This window comes from Schistocerca gregaria, chromosome X (genome assembly GCF_023897955.1).
Source record: "Schistocerca gregaria isolate iqSchGreg1 chromosome X, iqSchGreg1.2, whole genome shotgun sequence".
Classification (NCBI taxonomy): Eukaryota; Metazoa; Arthropoda; class Insecta; order Orthoptera; family Acrididae; genus Schistocerca; species Schistocerca gregaria.
The window spans coordinates 635994480-636014579 of record NC_064931.1 but is presented as its reverse complement, the minus strand read 5'-3'; the positions used below and the strand labels follow the sequence as shown (position 1 = coordinate 636014579).

Below are 20100 nucleotides of genomic sequence, written 5' to 3'. Positions count from 1 at the left end.
TGTATAGAGCTGGCCAGTTAAATTGGAGGATTTAAAAGCTGAAGCGGAACATTTGAGTGAGGCATTTGTTCATTTAATTTTTATTGTTATTCTAAAATTAATACCGCACGGCAAATGTTCGGTATTCAATTGGATGAAAACATTATTAGCATGAAACTTACAGATCCGCCAGGTTAGCCGAGCGCACTCACGCGCTGCTTCCTGGACTCAGGTAGGCGCGCCCGCCCCGGATTGAATCCGCCCGGAGGATTAACGACGAGGGCCGGTGTGTCGGCCAGCCTGGATGTGGTTTTTAGGCGGTTTTTCACATCGTCCTAGGTGAATACCGGGCTGGTCCCCACGTCCCGCCTCAGTTCCACAGCTCGCTGACGTCTGAACACTTTCGCACTATTCCATGGATTACACTAGTCGCAGACAGTTGGGGTACCACTAATTCCTTCCCGGTGGGGGGGAGGGGGGGGGGGTACGGGTGGCGGCAGGAAGGGCATCTGGCCTCTTCTTCAACTAACATTGCCACATCCCATTAACCATGCCGACCCTGCGTATCCGCGGGAAAAGCGGCACAAGCAAAAGAAAAGAAAGGTAATTAGCATTACACTTACACTGAAACATAAATGGTCAAATGCCAGGGTTATTCGGAATGGAAACCACAGCGAAAATAAAAATTATTTTATTTGGAACAGGCAGCTTCATCTTCGAGCTACTTCTCTACACAGTCGCCAATCTAGAAATGTCTTGGAGCATTGTACCAACTTTCCAATACCGTCGTCATAGAGTTCAGCCGCCTGTGCCTTCCACCAGTTCTCTACGCTGGTCTGCAGCTCGTTGCCTGTGCCAAAATGTTGTCTTCATAGCCAGCGGTTCACGTGAGCAGAGATGAAAATCAGAACGAGCCAAGTTCGAACTGTATGGTGTGTGATCAGACACCTGCCATCTAAAACGCTGCAGGAGCGCCTCCATTGCCACTGTAGTGTGCGGCCGAGAATTGTCCTGAAGAAAGAAATGCAGGAGAGGTGCGTTGCATGAAATCAGGCGAAACGTCGCAGCTGACTCTCATACTATTTTCTATACCTCGTTACGTGCTCACTATGGGCTCAGATATGAATAAGAGCGACGTGACGCGATCGGCTGGCGTACTAGAAACGCTGCCCAACACATCAGTGCAAACTTTCATCGGATTTGCACTGTGGTTTCCATTCCGCTACCGATCGGACCTTATTTTCCGAGTATCACTCGTAATAATACACACGCCTTTCCGGGATGCGGATGTTTTCATAATAATAGGCACAACCAATGATTTAAAAAAAAAATGGTACCCTGTAGAAAAGGAAACCAACTAGTTTTTATGTTTAGTGACATAGGTAGTGAATGTATTCTTTAAAAGGTTTTAATACTCGTTCAGTTGTGAAGTCAGACTGTAAAATATGCAAAGCTGCGTAACTGAGAAATGTTGACAGAAAGTATCTGAAGTTTATTTTGGTTGGAAATAAGTTAAATTGACGCTACACGACGTGAAATCCCAAGTAACGGGTCTGTCAAACAATGCGACTGCGAGAAAAAAGAAAAAAAACACCTGTGTTTCAATAAAATTTACGTACGCTATCTCACTCTGTGACAAAATGACTTTGTGTTAAATGTTGGCCCTGATTGTTGCGAATCTTTGTTAGTTTAGAAAATAATTGCTGTACGAGAACTATTATCGTAATTACACAATGAATGATCACAGAATGAAACGCATCTGACTTTATCTGTTAAATTTGTTTGAAATCATAATGTAGCACTTTCATAAAATATTTTGCTCGCATTAAACCACTGAACGTATACTGATATTATCCTCGTAAATGCACTGTGACACTCACTCTGCCCGACTCTGAATATGAACTACAATGATAATGAAATTTATGGCTTACCATTTTAAAAAAAATAAAATAATGATCTGACTGACAAAATTAAGTTTCATTCGCCGTACTAATGATGTGCTATGCGTGACGGGATTTCATCAATACTCAGAAATGTTACTCAACAAACAACTCGCTATGTGCAGTGAGAGAGCGCAGTCAAATAAAGCTATGAATGCAAATGGAAAAATCAGGTACTAATCTCACTGACAAAGAAATAACTGAATCTACACTTTGTTTTAACTGAGCTTCATTAAGTCATAGCAACAATACAAATTTCCACACTTCTCACTCATGAACTATTTCGCAAAATGTCTCTTTAGCACTGCAGTGAAAGATAGAACCAAATAACTTCGTGATAAAACCTAACAAAAAATCTGAACCATAAGCGCTGTTATAACAATCAGCTTACTAAGTAGTTACAGATGTAACAAACTACGCTACGTTTAATGTTATCTTTTTCATTCATGCAATATTATAATCTTTCTGTTTAATATCTCTCTTTAAACATCATATTGCAAAAATTTTCCCAAATAATGCTGACTCCACCCCAGTGCCTGCCAGCTTCCGTCCATTTCAAGCCAAGCACATTAGCACGCAGTTGCTACTGGCACACACTTAATCTGCTCTGACAACGAAACGCTAACATCTCTGACCAACATCTCTATTCTCGAACATAGTTCCAAACTGTATAATTATAAAGGCAATGTCAAAGCAATATTACAAAGCTTGAGAACATTTATCAGATTTACAAATGAATTCATTTTTGTGGCCCATGACATTCTTAGAATTATCATTGCAAATAGGACAGCCATCTTTCAGTAGGACCAAAAAAATAATGTGTTTATTATTGGTAACCCTAATAATGTGTCTGTAAACTGACTCGCTCCACTTTATTTCGATAAAAGAATAGTTCATATGATCTATGGAACATGTAACTAACTAAGGAAGAGAAGCAGTAGTTGAGGAGAATACTTCTTGTAATGTAAAAGATTAAATGATACATCAGGTGAAAGATTTTATGACAGGCTGAGACAGAGTGAGAGAGAAAGGATTGCATTTCATCGAGTAGGTGTGGGCAGAGGGATAAATAATATCAGAAAGCAAACTAAACTGATATTTCCTTTCAATTTACATTCATATTTGGTCAACATGGTTTGCAGTTTTTTAACCCTGTTGCAGCAAACAGTAGTTAACAGTAATCTGTATTTCGAATGTAGATGGCTCGTTGAACTGAGCAGGAGACAGTGCGGGAAATGCTACATAATAAGTGCGAACTGCAGCGTCCTACGACAATGGCCAAAACAAATGCATTGTGTGGATTCATTTGCCGGCCTGCCTGGTGCTAATTGATACCTGGCGGCCGTAGCAGGCTCGGGCTTCGGAGCCAGGTTTCAATTTTCCGTAAACCAGCTTCCCTGCCTTTGCAAATGACAAATTGACTGCGATAATCTTTCGATGACATACGCATTTTACGGCGTAATAGAGGTGCGTTAAATTGACGCTAAACCAGAAATTAAAATTGTTCATTCGAGTGGAAAATTAGCCCCGGCTTTGGCTGAGACCGTGCGAACCCTGGCTGCCCCGGATGCTGACGACTACATCCGCAGAGCTGCGAATTCACTGATATCTGCTTGCCACACATTTTGAGTGTCAGATTCGCTTCTGGGACGGACCGATTTTTTTCCTTGAAATTAGGGTGGCTTGTGTATATAATTTCACCGGCTTTCGGCTGATCTAGTGATAACAATGCATGGCAAAATACTACTCTCGTACTCGAGACGAGCAGGGTTTAAATCCCATTGCGACGATTATCACTATTTTTCTATATTAGTCCTAAATCAGAAAATTGGATGGTGAGTCAAAAAGACTACGTTTGATTTCCTTTCACATGCTTGTGTGACTGATTTAATGCTGCTCTGATGGCACCACAGCAGAAGACACGTTAATTCTTCAGCAAAATCGAAAGATAACACATGCCGCATGGCTGACTGCGCTGTTCCCTCATTGTTCGAGCATCTGGAAAGTTGGTATTATGACTCTGAGTAGACTTCTTTTCTGATATCTGCTTTACGTCAAAACGCATGGTTACTGTGAATTGAATGCGCGACTTCTTTTTTTTTCAGACGTCTATGTTGCTTTCTATTAAACCTCTATAGCACAACATTAAGAGATCATTAGCAGAGATCGTCATATCCTATGACGCGAGTTTCCATTTAGCTTGTAAATAACCGAAAATGCCGTTATATACAGTAAGTGGTTGATATCTTCAAAAGGCGTTAGAGAAACAACAATATAGTGCTACCGGATGATATGGAGTGTCAGCTTTTGGCGTCGTCGAACCTTCCTTTTCTATCTTTAGATAATTAACCGAAGCGTAGCAGTAACAGCAACCTCTTCCAAGGAAATTATCACAAACTTTAAGTCTCCAGATATTGAGCAACATGGTACGATGGATTAGCACATACATCTCGATCATCTTTTACCGGGGCGATTTATTTAATCGTATAGAGACACTGACTGACCAGAATCAAAAGGAAATATTGCTGCTGAGGCGGCAGATATGCATATTATTTTACTGGAGTGGCTAGTGAATGCTTCTTCTGGAAATCGCAAATATATGTTCCTCAATGTAGTGATCCCCTATATCTATTTTTCCGAAAGCGAAGGATGTGCACAAAATAGCATGTACTGAATTTTGCACTGTACTTCAAAAGTATTGTTTCGCTCGCTTCTTTGTCACTAGACAGCAACACGAAATTGTCACTTCTCAAAGTTGTACCCAATACGATGGAATTTTTAATTTCTGCGCAAAACTTCTTAGCAAAGTATTTAGTTATGATTACTGTCAAATATTCGTTTTATAAATTCAAACTCCTTCTTCCTGCTGAAATCTGTGTCGATTCCTATCCAGACACGTTTCGCCTATTACTCTGAAGCATTTTCAGAGGACTTAATCTGGAATAATACAGTTTTTTTATAGGTACATATAGATTAGAGAACAGTACACTTCATAACTTCTACATGAATAATTGATTGCTTATAGGTATTAGTTTTCCACCTTATCATGGTGATGGTTGTTCAAAAATTAGGTACAAATTCTGTAGTATGGTATAAATGGTATGTGATTAGAAGAGCTCATCGACACAATGGTTTTCATTTTTAGTATGTTCGTGTGTTTCCGGACACGGAAACAAAAAATAGGTACAGGTGCAGAATGCCAATAATAGCTTTCATTGCGTTTCCAAGAAAAAATACGGAAAACTGTTTGACTGTTAAATAGTGAAAATTCTTTATAAGTGATTAATAGATTTTATACATGTAGTTATTAAGAGTTTATGATCTCCTTTAGCAAATCTCTATGCAGCTAAAAATCAAGATACGGAAGATGGAGGCCACAAACTACAAAATGTCTTTCAGATGGGTTGTTATAGAATGTCTCAGATTCCGTTAGATACTAATTATCAGATTGTGATGTGCTGGAGAGTGGAAGCGCCATGTGACATACAGTATAATGCGAGTGACGTCTCCAGCTGGCACAGCTAGCTAGAGAAGACTGCGCATGATACAGGGCGGGTCAGGAAGAAAGGTACGCGGTGTTGGTGTTTCTGAACAACAAAACTTCAAATGAGCATACGGCCTTTTCTTAGCGATATCCGATACCTAGCTGTATGAAAACCACGAGCATCAGTCGCATGTTCTTCTTCACTAGCACTCACATGAGAATCCAACCAAAGTGACAGACACTGTAGTGTTGTCTTTACTGGCATTTCAGTGCGCACTTCACTTGCGCATGGTGTGCTCGTATTTTACACGCAAATGCTCAAATACAGAACAGTATGAATGCGCTCAGATCAGCAGCCCAGCAGTTGTCTACAAGTGCTGCAAAGTGCGTTGCAGTTGTGTTTTTGAACTTCTTTTGCGAGAAAATGTACACAATTAAACATAACATTATATTACATCCCAGTGTTTCATTTACTGCCACTTGCATTTGTCCTGTTCCCCATTTTTTGATAAGTTTCCTCGTGAACTGTTAAGAATAAGAGATATTTTCATATGAATTTTTTTCAGGATAACTAATACTATCACTCCTCATAGCACGTAACTTTTCTCCTGACACCCTGTATAGTGCTGACAGCGCTATACTTGGTGACTGTAGACGGTGTTACCTTAGTTGCTGTTTTGTTGTAAAATGGGGCAAAGTGGGTTTTCTGCAATGTGGCGTGCTTTGCGTGTTGCAGACGACGGGCAACATCCTCAACTTCTGCGAAGTGGGGCTGAAGATCTCTGGCGTGGCGCCCATCACGAGCCCGGCGGCCGCCCAGTTCCCCAACACGTCCATCACGTCGGTCACCGTAGCCACCACCGAACGCCACACCGTCGTCTTCCTCGGCACCAGCTACGGTTCCATCAAGAAGGTCAGTCTCACCACGTTCTTCATAACCGTATGAGTGAATTGTGAAATGTTAACTTCCACGTCCGGAAATATCGCAGAAAATTAAATATTCCGGGCTATTATGCCGTGATCGTACGGCTTTCCCATTAAAACCCAACGTTTCCTCCCCATCTGCCGAAGACGTTTTCAAGGGGGATCGTAGCTTGTTTGAATGTCCGATTCACATCCTGGCTCGGTAGTGACAGCAGCGAAATTCCATTTACGCGTGTTCCCCTGCAGTAGCGTGACGTTGCATGATTTAAATACTCGGGAGCAGTTGGCCGTTGTCAGTTGTCGTCGTCCACTGTTGCTATCCCAATGTTGGAAGACTCTTTCCAGCACCGGGATTCAGACGTCATCCAGTTTCAGTCCCCCTCCCTCCTGTTGAAATTCCTGGGGTGTTTAACAATTTCTATGGCCTCTTGTAAGGCCTTTCATGGATCCACTTGTGGCTGCCAGTACTTGACTTCTATCAAAGTGATCTGTCAGCCTGTTCCCTTCTACAGTTGCCTCGTGCTCTTCTTCTCGTAATTTCATAGTTTTTTTTTTTTAAGCCACGTACACCTCCCCTCAATTACACTGTAATTTCCTGCTTTTTTTCCCAGAGGTCTGCGAGCATCCTTGGCCAATTTTAAGTAATCCGGTAGCTTCCAGATGGTTTTGTAGATTACCGCGATGTTCCGTTTTGCCAAGGTTTTTCCTATGCGGTCGGTAACGTCCGTAACTAAAGGCAGGAAAACTTCCGATTTCACAGGCACTTGTGCACTGCTATAACCGCTCCACTGAAACAATAGAGAGGCACAAGCACCAGTGAAATCGAAAGATTTCCTGCCTTTCGTTGAGGACGTTACTGACTGGATAGGAAAAATCTCGTCGGAAGGTAGCATTGCGGTAATCTGCAAACCCATCCGGAAGATACAGAATCAACTAAAATTGTCGAAGGATGTTGCAAACCGCTAGAAAAACCGGCAGTCTATTAGATTCCCTGTAGCTGTGGGGAGATGTAGGTGGGTGCAACAAAAATAATGGCCAAATCACGACTAGAAGAGTACAAGGGCAACTGTAGGAGGGGAGAGACTGACAGATCAGCTGTTACGGAATAGTCTTTTCAACTCGGAGACCGCGACATTCACTTCGATAGGACTGAAGTACTAGCAGCCACAAGCGGATACTATGAAACGATATAAGAGAGAGCATAGAAACTGTTAAACATCCACGCAATTTCAATAGCAGGGAGGAGGGCGCAAAATTGGATGACATCTGGATTCCAGTGCTGAAGAAGATGTGTACGAGTCTTCCACCATTGGGTGATAGCAACGATGGACGACAGTAACTGCCAATTGTGCCCACGTATTCAAAGCATGTGACGTCACGCCTCTGCACGGAAGCACGCATAAACGGAACTTTGCTGCAGTCAATAGCGAGTCAGAATGTGAATCGGCCCCTCAAAGATCCTACGAGCCCTCTTGAAAATGTCTTCCGCAGATGTGAACAAAACGTTGGGTTTTACTGGGAAATCGATCCGACCACCGTACAATAGGCCGGAATATTTCATTTATTGTGACATATGAGTGGATCGTTGCGACGGGATCTTCTCATGAAATTTCAATCACCAGTTTTCTCCTTCGATAGCGAAAACATTCTTTTGGCACCCATCTACATAGGGAGAAATGATCGTCACGATAAAATAAGAGAAATCAGGGCTCGCACAGAAACATTTAAGTGCTCGTTTTTCCCGCGTGCCGTTCGAGAGTGGAACGGTAAGGAGACAGCTTGAAGGTGGTTCATTGAACCCTCTGCCAGGCACTTTATAGTGAATAGCAGAGTAATCACGTAGATATAGACGTAGATGTAGATGCAGACCGGGACCGTCGAGCATTGCGGAAGATGGTTGTAAAAAGCGCATAAATCAGCAAAAGGAATCACTCCTGAGTTACAAAGGCCTCAGTAAAAACTGACGGCATTGGACAATTGGTGATTGGAAACGAGTGATTTGCAGTGAAGGATCACGCTATAACTTCCGGCAACCCGACTGAAGGCTTTGGGTTTGACGAATAACTGCAGAACGTCACCTGCTATCATATGCAGTGGCAACAATGAAGTACGAAGGAGGTGGTACACTACCGGCCATTAAAATTGCTACACCAAGAAGAAATGCAGATGATAAACGAGTATTCATTGGACAAATATATTATACAAGAACTGACATGTGATTACATTTTCAAGCAGTTTGGGTGCATAGATCCTGAGAAATCAGTACCAAGAACAACCACCTCTGGCCATAATAACGGCCTTGATACGCCTGATCATTGAGTCAAACAGAGCCTGGATGACGTATGCAGGTACAGCTGTCCATGCAGCTTCAACACGATACCACAGTTCATCAAGAGTAGTGACTGGCGTATTGTGATGAGCCAGTTGCTCGGCCACCATTGACCAAACGTTTTCACTTGGTGAGAAATCTGGAGAACGTGGTCGCCAGAGTAGCAGTCGAACATTTTCTGCATCCAGAAAGGCCCCTACAGGACCTGCAACATGCGGTCTTGCATTATCCTGCTGAAATATAGGGCTTCACAGGGATCGAATGATGGGTAGAGCAACGGGTCGTAACACATCTTAAATGTAACGTTTACTGTTCAAAGTTCCATCATTGCGAACAAGAGGTGACCGAGACGTCTCACCAATGGCACCCCATACCATCACGCCGGGTGATACTCCAGTATGGCGATGACGATACACGCTTCCAATGTGCGTTCACCGCGATGTCGCCAAACACGGATGCGACCATCATGATGCTGTAAACAGAACCTGGATTCATCCGGTTTGCGATTCGTGTACCCTGGTTCGTCGTTGAGTACACCATCGCAGGCGCTCCTGTCTGTGATGCAGCGTCAAGGGTAACCGCAGCCATGGTCTCCGAGCTGATAGTCCATACTGCTGCAAACGTCGTCGAACTGTTCGTGCAGATGGTTGTTGTCTTGCAAACGTTCCAATCTGTTAACTCAGAGATCGAGAATGCTGGTGATACGAGGCCGTTGGGATCGAGCACGGCGTTCCGTATTACCCTCCTGAACCCACCGATTCCATATTCTGGTAACGGCCATTGGATCTCGACCAACGCGAGCAGCAATGTCGCGATACGGTAAACCGCAATCGCGATAGGCTACAATCCGACCATTATCAATGTCGGACACGTGATAGTACGCATTTCTCCTCCTTACACGAGGCATCACAACAACGTTTCATCAGGCAACGCCGGTCAACTGCTGTTTGTGTATGAGAAATCGGTTGGAAACTTTCCGCATGTCAGCACGTTGTAGGTGTCGCCACCGGCGCCAACCTTGTGTGAATGCTCTGAAAAGCTAATCATTTGCATACCACAGCATCGAGTTCCTGTCGGTTAAATTTCGCGTCTGTAGCACGTCATCTTCGTGGTGTAGCCATTAAGGCCAGTAGTGTATTACGGTACGGGGTTTGTTTACCGTGGGTAGGTGTACTGCTTGCTGCAAGGGAACAGTTCGGAGACGATGATTGTTTTAGCATGACAGGGCACCCAGTCATTTATGCAGCATCTATGATCCGATGATCTGTGGACAAAGGAATCCTGAATGAGATTTTCACTCTGCAGCGGGGTGTGCGTTGATATGAAACCTCCTGACAGATTAAAACTGTGTGTCCGACCGAGACTCGTACTCGGGACCTTTGCCTCATAGCACATCTCATTCTGGAAACATCCCCCAGGCTGTGGCTAAGCCATGTCCCCTCAGTATCCTTTCTTTCAGGAGTGCTAGTTCTACAAGGTTCGCAGGAGAGCTTCTGTAAAGTTTGGAAGGTAGGAGGCGAGATACTGGCAGAAGTAAAGCTGTGAGGACCGGGCGTGAGTCGTGCTTCGGTAGCTCAGTTGGTAGAGCGCTTGCCCGCGAAAGGCAAAGCTCCCGAGTTCGAGTCTCGGTCGGGCACACAGTTTTAATCTGCCAGGAAGTTTCAATCCTGATATGGATTGGACTGTCCAGAGTCCCAGTGGAACACCTTTGGGATGGGTTACACAGTTGACATCGCTCCAAACCCTAGAGTCCTACAGCACTGCATTTTCCGGTTTCGGCTCTTGAGGCATAATGAGCTGCCATTCCTCCAGACATTCACACACCTAATGGAAATTGTCCCCAGCAGAGTTACAGTCGTCATAATGGCGAAGGGTAGACACACTCCACATTAATATCCACTGATAGGTGTACATATGCTTTTCATCAGATAGTGTACATGATTGTGACAGTAAAAAACAGAAAAGGTCGAGATCTTCTAGAAGATAGCCAACAGTAGTCCTATCGGCGAATGCAATAGGAAAACGGTGGGCGGGAGGCGGGGGGGGGGGGACTTGTGGCGATTTTCTCTTCTCCGTGAATGGCCATAAGTTCATTATTTGTGAAGAGTGATACGATCAGTCTCAATAGGCATACAACAGTAGTAATTTAGTAGTTTATTCAGTTTTTCACGTACACTAAAAAAAATGACGTAAAGGAATTATCCGAATGGTATGGTAATCGGTAGATGTGATGTATATGTACAGACAAACAATGATTACAATTTCAATAGAGTAAGATTGTTTTTTCAAGAGAAAGAGCTTTACAAATTAAGCAAGTCAGTAACGCGTTGGCACTTATGCAATCAGTGATTTGACTTGGCATTCATTAGCAGAGTTGTTCAATTTCCTCCTGAGGGATATCGTGCCAAATTCTGTCTATTTAGCGCATTACGTTGTCAGAATGCCGAGCTGGATGGGGGGCCTTGCCCATAGTGCTCCAAACGCCCTCCGCTGCGGAGATATCCGGCGACCTTGCTGGCCAGGGTAGGATTTAGCAAGCACGAAGTCAAGCAGCAGAAACTTTCGCCGTGTGCGGGCGGGCATTATCTTGCTGAAATGTAAGCGCAGGATGGCTTGCTATAAAGGGCAACAAATCGGGGCGCAGAGTATCGTCGACGTACTGCTGTTCTGTAGGGACCCCGCGTATGACAACCAAAAGAGTACTGCTACGAAGAAAAATACTACCCCATTCCATAACTCCTGGTTGTCGGGTCGCACGGCTGGCGACAACCGCTGATTGGGGAGTCTCGAGACACGTCTTCAGCTTGTAATGTCATTAACTGGAGTGGAACTGTCGTCAGTATGAGTTCCGCTTCGAACTGAGCCGCGTCGAACTGAGCCCCTACGACCACCGAAGACGTGTCTGCAGACACCCCAGGCAGTTGTGGGATACCATGTGATTGTCACCCGCGAAACGGCCCGACAACCGGGAGTGTTGGTCTGGGGTGCCATTTCTTTTCCCCTCTGGGTGTCTTTGGTTGTCATCCACAGCATCTTTACGCCCTGTTTTGGTTGCCCTTCATGGCAAGCCATTCTGGGCTTACATTTCAGCAAGATAATGGCAGCCCACATGCGATGAATGTTCCAGCTGCTTGTCGTCGTGCTTGCCAAACCCTACCTTGGCCAGCAAGACCGCAGGATCTGTCACCAGCTGAGAACGTTTGGAGCATTAGGGATACGGTCCTCCAACCAGCTCCGTATGTTACCTCCTAACGCGCCAATTGGACATAATTTGGCACAACATTCCTCGGGAGGACCTCAAACAACTCTGTCAATCAGTGCCAAGCCAAATAACTGCTAGCATAAACATCATAAGGGACAGTGGTGGACCAACGCGTTAACGATGTCTTCAATTTGTGAAGCTCTTTCTCTTGAATAAGTCATCCGACTTTCTGAAATTATAATCATTTGTTCGTCTGTACATGTGCATCACATTGCCAATTTCCGTCCAATTCAGATAATTCCTCCGTGCTGGACTTTCTGTCTGTCTCTCTCTCTCTCTCTCTCGAGTTAATTATTGAAAACCACATCTAGGGGTCGCTCACCCGTAGCCGTGGGACGGGTGGCCTCATGACACCCAAGGCTACCGAGAATCAAGGTAGAAGGGAAAAAAATGTCAGTTTAATCAACGAAGTGGTTATGACCTTCATTGACAGTGAGAGGACTAAACGCCACGTTAGCTGTGACACGGGGGCACTGATCCGAGGTTCGAATGTCCTGATCTGTGGGGAGACCCAATACCTGTTTCAGTTCTTTGGGAGTTTCTGCATATATGTACTTAATTTTCGTCGTATCGCCCTTATCAGCGGCGTAAGGAAGACACTAGGATGGAAATTCAGCTTCCGCCTCGTCTGGCCCCTTCACAGTCCAGAAATATCTCACTTCTATTGTAAGTTGAAAACATATCGTACTGCTATTGATAATCTAACTGGAGGCATTTCTGCGTAAGGGTACAACAGTACCACGATCTTGAGAAACGACACTGAAGACTTCGCTGCTTAGCGCCCAACAATTCTAAATCCATCCATGCAGCTGCGTCAGCAGCATATAGTAAATATCCTTGTTGGTACTGAAAATGTACTTGATACTGTCTGCAGACAATATTATCCAACACACACATGAGCAGTGCCTCGGTGGTTCTTCTCCATTTTCTTGCGAGTGTTATTTTAGATATATAACCGGATGCGCGGTTTCAGATGATTCCCTCAACTTAACGGTCTCCCTCACGAGTCTTTCAAGCAATACATTATTTACAAAAGCAACACTGAGAGACCCTGTGGATTGATCTTTATTTGTGAACCACTTGCTATATTCCCTACCACCTCTATCTTCATAACATTATCTGATCTGCTACAACTGTCACTAATTGTAGTAGAAGAATGACGGAACTGTATCTGTCGTTTCCAATTTTTTAAATTCTCTTACCCTGAAACTGACCGATACCGTTCTCAAATTTATATATTCTGTCGTATGTTGATAGACGCCATATATGCGAAAAAGAAATCATATACCCCACTTAGCTGTCCCACGTAAAGGATTTGAAAGGACGTGGGTTCAGATGGTTCAAATGGCTCTGAGCACTATGGAACTTAACTTCTAAGGTCATCAGTCCCATATAACTTAGAACTACTTAAACCTAACTAACCTAAGGACATCACACACATCCATGCCCGAGGCAGGTTTCGAACCTGCGACCGTAGCGGTGCGCTGCTCCAGACTGTAGCGCCTAGAACCGCTCTGGCCACAACGACCGGCAAAAGGACATGGGAAATTATATGATTTCCTAGGCATTCCTGACGTGATTAATAGCAGACGGACCTCTGGGAATGCATCCAGATTTACGATTCCAGTATCATTAGGAACGTCGGTCAAGCACGGGTAGAGATGAGTTGTCGAAATATTGTGCAGAAAAATTGAATCATCTATACGGTTGGACGCCTAGAAATGGATGTTTTGTCGTTCCGCGAAAACTTAATAAATCACAAAACTTTAACTGTGTTATGCGCTCAGCTGCCTGGACAATGACGAGAAGGAAAGTTTTACTTGTACTTTTTAATACTTGCAGCCCCTTCGCACTCCGTTCTTGTCGAATTAGCTTGCGTACTCGGAGAGGGCGGTCGGCATAAAAATTCGTAACAGCGGGAATGTAGACTTTCCCGCTCTTGTGCGGCGCCCGAGTCGCTTTGAGCACAAAACAGCACGTTTTATCTTAGCCATAATGCCGCTCCGGACCGATGTTTGACCTCCGATGTTTGTTTTGTCGTCTCATAAAGCCGTATTTGCTCAAATTTGCGGCAGTCCGTGTGCAGTTTCGTTCAAAGGGCGCAAGGGGAAGAGTTGGGCTCACGAGCACTTCCTTAGTGCGCGCGCCACAGCATGGCCCTGTGCCTTGAGCCCTCTCGTCTGCCACAAGGGATGCGAATGCTACGCTGCGGCACGGAACCTTTGAACCACTCTCTTAAGAGATCAGTAGCCTTGCCTTAATGCAATTACTGTCACCAGTCACTGCCATATTCTTTCTCTTTTACAACTTATCTGTAGGAATGGCTTTCCCGGTGGAGTGCATTTTTTGCTGTTCACCATTTTTTACTTACAGTACCACGGTAGATCCAATTTCTGATTCTATGATTTTTTTAGTAGTGAAAGTTTGTAGTGGAAAGACTGGCCAAAACATTGTAGTTTCTTTTCTCATTGTTAGACATTTCGGGTAAATGGTGATTCAGGTGCCCCTACCGCTGTCGTTTTGTGCAACTTGCAGTGTTATAACTGATATTCGTAAACTATCCGCTATATTTTCATATTCTCTCTTTCGCTGCTCGCAAACAATTAATCCCACAGAAAATAATTGAATATTATTCAAGAAAATCGTACAAAAGTGACGTTCAAACGCACCTCCTCGCCCACACTCAGCTCTCATCAGTCAGGAGTTCTAGTACTTTGTTCATGGCACTCTCTCCTACCACTGTATATATATATTTGCAATTAAAAGAATTATTTTCCACATTCCACCTCTTTTTGACTACATTGACTGGCCATATTAAGCCACCGGTTTAGTCAAACACCTAAGAATTGTAAAATTGACGTTTGTATAAATTTTACGTAACAATTTTGTGAATTTTAGCAGGATAAAGTAAACAATTACATCATTACGTTCGTCAGGCATTCTGGCTATGAAACTACTGTGCTTATAAGTGTTAAGTTTGGATAGACTTGTCAACATAATTAGTTTCAGCGTCGGTTCTAGGCGCTCAGTCCGGAACCGCGCAAATGCTACGGTCGCAGGTTCGAATCCTGCCTCGGGCATGGATGTGTGTGATGTCCTTAGGTTAGTTAGGTTTAAGTAGTTCTAAGTTCTAGGGGACTGATGACCACAGATGTTAAGTCCCATAGTGCTCAGAGCCATTTGAACAATTTTGAGTTTCAGCGTAATGTTTACAAAAGTTGTTTATCTGTCATTAATCTCACGGGGAAGTTTAAATTAATAAAGTTAACGAAATATCCAAATACGCTGGTTGCAAAATAGCCCTATCAGTAGAACGCGAAAAGGTCAAATATCGGGGATCGTTCACGTAGTTGGAAAATTTTGTACAGTGGTAGACGAAAGTGCCAAGAACAACTTTCTGAAATCCTGACTGTTGAGGCATGAGCGTGGGATGTAGATGCGTTTGAAGGGAACTTTTTTTACATTTTCTGCGGATAACTCGAAAGCTGGATTCCAACTAAAACATATTCCAGTATAAAATTTAATTACATTAAATTCCCTACAAAAAGGTGATGCTCATTTGTTCTAGATAGCTTATAGTTTTCATGTAGCAAGCGAGAGAGTATGAACATCTCGCGCGAGGTTTATGAAGGCCAGTTATAACATTGCGGGTTGCATAAAACGACAGAGTTAGGGGCAGCTTGAAAAAAATACGCGTTCAAATTGCTCTACACACCATGGGACGTAACATCTGAGGTCATCAGTCCGATTTCTAAACCGTTTTCCGATTGATTTTGATCTTATGATGACTTTATTAGACGGTAAACGACATCATCTTCTGCAAACTCTAAGAGGGCTCCTACATCGTCACCCAAATTGTTCATACACATTAGAAACGGCAGAGGGCCTCTAGCACTTCCTTGGGTACGCAAAACGTAATTTGTGTTTCACTCGATAACTTCCCGTGTGTTACTACGAACTCTTTCCTTTTAGACTGGAAATCACCAACCCAGTCGCACAACCAGGACGATACTCCATAGGCACGCAATGTGATTAGATGTCGCTTGTGAGGAACGGTGTAGGAAGGCATCTGGGAATCTATAAATATGGAATCAACTTGAAATCGCCCATCGATAGCACCCATTACTTTCTGTGAATAAACGGCCAGCTGCGTTTCACAAGAACGATAGTTTCTGCATCCGTGCTGACTATGTGTCAACAGATAGTTTTATTTCGAGATATTTCATAATAATAAAACATAGCATATATTCAAAAATCTCTCTGCTGAATCATTGAACGAATACATTATCAAAAATGAAATTCTGTCACTTTCTGTGTAGGAAGAAAGGGTCACTGTTGACTTAATATTAAGGATTGGGGAGAGATGTCCAGGTACTACAACAACGTGTCTTTTCGTTACACGGTCAGGCTTTTGTATTTTCCGTGCGGGGAGTAGACGAGACGAAGAGTGTATCCTACACTGAATTCCCACTGCAGTTGGCGTACTTGATACGGGATCTCGTATTATCAGTGCTTCATCTGTGGCAATCTGTTTGGAAGTTACAGTGAATTTCTGAAAGTCTGCATTTGGTGATTATGATAGTATCATTATCTGGCCGATGAAGTCCCACGAAGAACTGAGCCAAAAGGAATGTTGAATTGAATCTTACGTCAGTTTCATAAACTCACGTCACAAATGCAGAATATGAGACACAAGAGATTAACATTGCGCGTCGCAGTAACAGGAATTAGGTGCTGCTTCCTTCCCGTACGTTAACATCGATTAATGTGAATATACAGAATTTGTCAACCTTCAAGCTAAGAGAATCGTAGGAAAAAAAAGGAAACATTAATCCTGACATGCATCTGTAAGAGTTTATCCTCTAAACCTAATTTTAAACGAGTGAACGCTTTCAGTTTCACAAAGTGCTCTCGACTTTATTATGCATCCCATAATCCTGTGGGCGTTTGAGTACTCAGCGTTTTTGACTGATGGAGGTGATTTTACGAGTGAATATGTCTCCACAATAATCTGAGTGAAAAACCCATTGACAAAGTCTTTTTCTTTTTTTCATCTGAACGAATTTTCAACGACGTAGTTTGTTGCCTCACCGCCCGTAGTTCTCAACGACGTAGTATGTGGAGTGTTTCGTTTTCTCCTTCAAGAAAGCGCTGTAAGTAAAAACAGACGATGAACCGTTAAGGGGGAGTTCGTGTGCGTAGCAGGAAAGTGCTCTAGGTCCAGTTTGCTGGAAGGGCGCCAACTCCACGGAAACGGCTGCCCATAGACTTCATGCGGCCACAAGGTGAGCTCGGCCGGTGCCGTAAAACAACAGCGCCAAATGAAAAGCTATCATCTCCACATGAAATATAACTTGTTCTTGTGAAAATTCGTCATTGCTATAGATGGTCGGTTTCCGTGGGTGCAATAAAAAGTTCTGTGACACAGTTTCCGTATTCTCGTACGGTAGGGAAACGTGGAATGGAATCTCCTTCGCAAGCAGTTCCCATTTATCATTGTTTGTTGCCAGTTTGGCATCAGATATAGTAAAGTGAACCACGTCTTTATTTTTATGAAAGAGCTATTTTTAATCTTAATTGTTTCAACCCATTGGAGCGTCCTTGTACTGCAGGCTCGAGAATGAAACTCAACGCCGTACAGCGCAATGAGTTATATTATTAGTGAGCGGCTTGGTGGGCCAGGCTACCAATCGTAAGATAAGAGATAGATCACGTGTTATGCCAGGATTTTTTTGTCTTCGTGTTTCACTATTGTGTATATGGGAAAAACAAATCCTACCAAGGTTCGGATTCCACATTTAACTGCAAATCTTCCTGCAATCGGTTGTACAAAGCAATTATCAAGTCTTCCTAGTAAAGCGTCCTGGTGTTTGAAGCAACCTTTAGATTGATAAGTGCTTTAGTATTTAATGTTATAAGATGAAGGGGTAGTCCAATGGAAACGAGACAGAAAAAAATTAAGTAAACTCTTTATTATTTCAAAAGTAATCGCCGTAACTGTAGGCCCATTTATCCCACTGCGAGACAAGACGGTCAGTGCCTTCATGAAAAAAATGTCTGCGGTTGCGTACGGTACCATGATAGTATCCAGGCGTGCACCTCTTGGTCCGAAGCAAATCGATGGTCACGAATGTCTTTCTTCAGGGCTCCAAAAACGCGCAAATCGCAAGGAAGGAGATCGGGACTGTATGGAGGATGAGTAAGGGCTTACCAACGACACTTCTTCAGCGCACCCGAAATAACCTGAGTAAATGTCGAATGTGGCTTGCGGTAGGGAGCTATCGCTGTTATTAGTGTAGATATGCAGTACTATTACTCTGCCTTATTGGTGGTTGTGCTTCATAGCTCTTACAGAAATCTAAAAATATACTGGGGTCCAAAATTAAAGCAACAAACCGCTGTTCCCCCGTCCTGTGTTCGATCCACGATATAATCATACTAACTGTTAACCAGATGTCCGTACGGTCGTGTTCTGCACGGAAGATGGCATTCCGGTGAACGGATAACCATGTCAACGATGACGTCACGGCACCTATGAAATGAGGTAGTGTTTGCCAGGTAGCCCTATATCCACAATCGCTGTGCCCACAATGACAGACGGTGTACTGTGGCACAGAGAAGATGCCAACCAGACTCTCTGTGGTGGAGGCCCATAGAAAGAAAGGAAGCAGGATAGTCGCAAACTGATTTGGCTCGATGGCTTAATGTGAATCTTTCTTTTGTTCCTCGGATGTAGCAACAGTTCATAGAGACCGAAACTGTATCCCGAAGACCAGGGCTGTACCGAACACGTGTGGCCTCAGAAGAGAAGACCGCTATTTGGCTGTATGGGTACGACATTACCGGCTTAGTACTGCACGGCAACTGGCTGTGAGCTCGCAGCATCCACTGGACGTGTTGTATCGATGCAAACGGTGTACAGAAGGCTTCATAAGAGTGGCCTTTATTGTCCGAGACATGTTGTATGTCTACCTCTGACGCATCTTCACAGAAGGGAATGTCAAGAGTGCAGTCATCAATACGCCACCTGGACCGTCGGACAGTGGGCCAATGTTGTTTCCACAGATGAGTCGATTTAGTCTGGAGAGTGATTCTCGATAGATTCGCATCTGCAGGGAACGTGGAGCTCAACTGCGGGTCACAAACATTGTGGAAAAAGACGGAGATGTGGGGTGGGCAGGGATTGTGTTTGCCACATGAACCTCTCTTCATAAAATTGTATGGGTGAATAGGCAAGGTTTAACTGCTGTCAGGTCATGCGACGAGATCTTGGGAATTCATCTACGGTTGTTGAGGAGTGCTGTGCGCCCAGACTTCGTATTGATAGACGATAATTCTTGAACTCACAGAGCACGGGTAGTTAACGTTTTTTTGGAAACGGAAGATAGTGCACGCATGGCTTGGCCTGCTTGCTCTCCCGATTTGTATGCCATACAGCATGTCTGGGATGCACTACAGTTGCACCTCGTCAGCATCCATCAACCACTCTCCAAGACTGCGAGCAGCTCTGCAGAAAGAATGGGCGTTACTGCCTCAACATGAGACTGACGACATCATTCACAGCAGGCCCCGTCGTAGTCAGGCCTGTATTGCTGCCAGAGGTGGTCACGCTACATGCTGAGCAAAATGGTTCAAATGGATCTGAGCACTATGGGACTTAACATCTGAGGTCATCAGTCCCCTAGCACTGAGAACTTCTTAAACCTAACTAACCTAAGGACATCACACACATCCATGCCCGAAGAAGGATTCCAACCTGCTACCGTAGCGGTCGCGCGGTTCCAAACTGAAGCGCTTAGAACCGCTCGGCCACCGCGGCCGGCCATACTGAGCACATTAACCAGGTGTCGGAATGTGTGTGCAAACCCGTTAAGTAGGAGAAAACGAAGAACATTTTTCTCAACCATTATGCATGTTGCAGTTGTCTACGTTCCGTACTCCTTACATTGCTCCTACAGTACTATCACTTGTTTATACTGTTTTGTGGCAAAATAAACGCGACCTTGTAAAATTTCCTTTTGTTGCTTTAATTTTAGACAACAGTGTACATTACGTATACTGAACTTAGGTATCCTCAGTCATCGGTTCTTAGGCGCAGTCATTTCTGCATTTCATTTCCTTACATAAACCGGGACCCGTGAGCTCCCCTAAGACGTTCCCTCAAGTGTACTGTTTCGGCTTT

General features: G+C 43.9%; 1 protein-coding gene across 1 annotated transcript in view; it reads left to right on the top strand.

Annotated features, from left to right (window-relative positions):
- Positions 1–20100, top strand: part of LOC126299622 (plexin-B) — a 1140690-nt gene that overhangs the window by 468490 nt on the left and 652100 nt on the right. The window contains exon 3 of the mRNA XM_049991664.1: positions 6140–6316. Within this exon, the coding sequence (XP_049847621.1) occupies positions 6140–6316 (177 nt within the window). The remainder of the gene's footprint in view (positions 1–6139; positions 6317–20100) is intronic.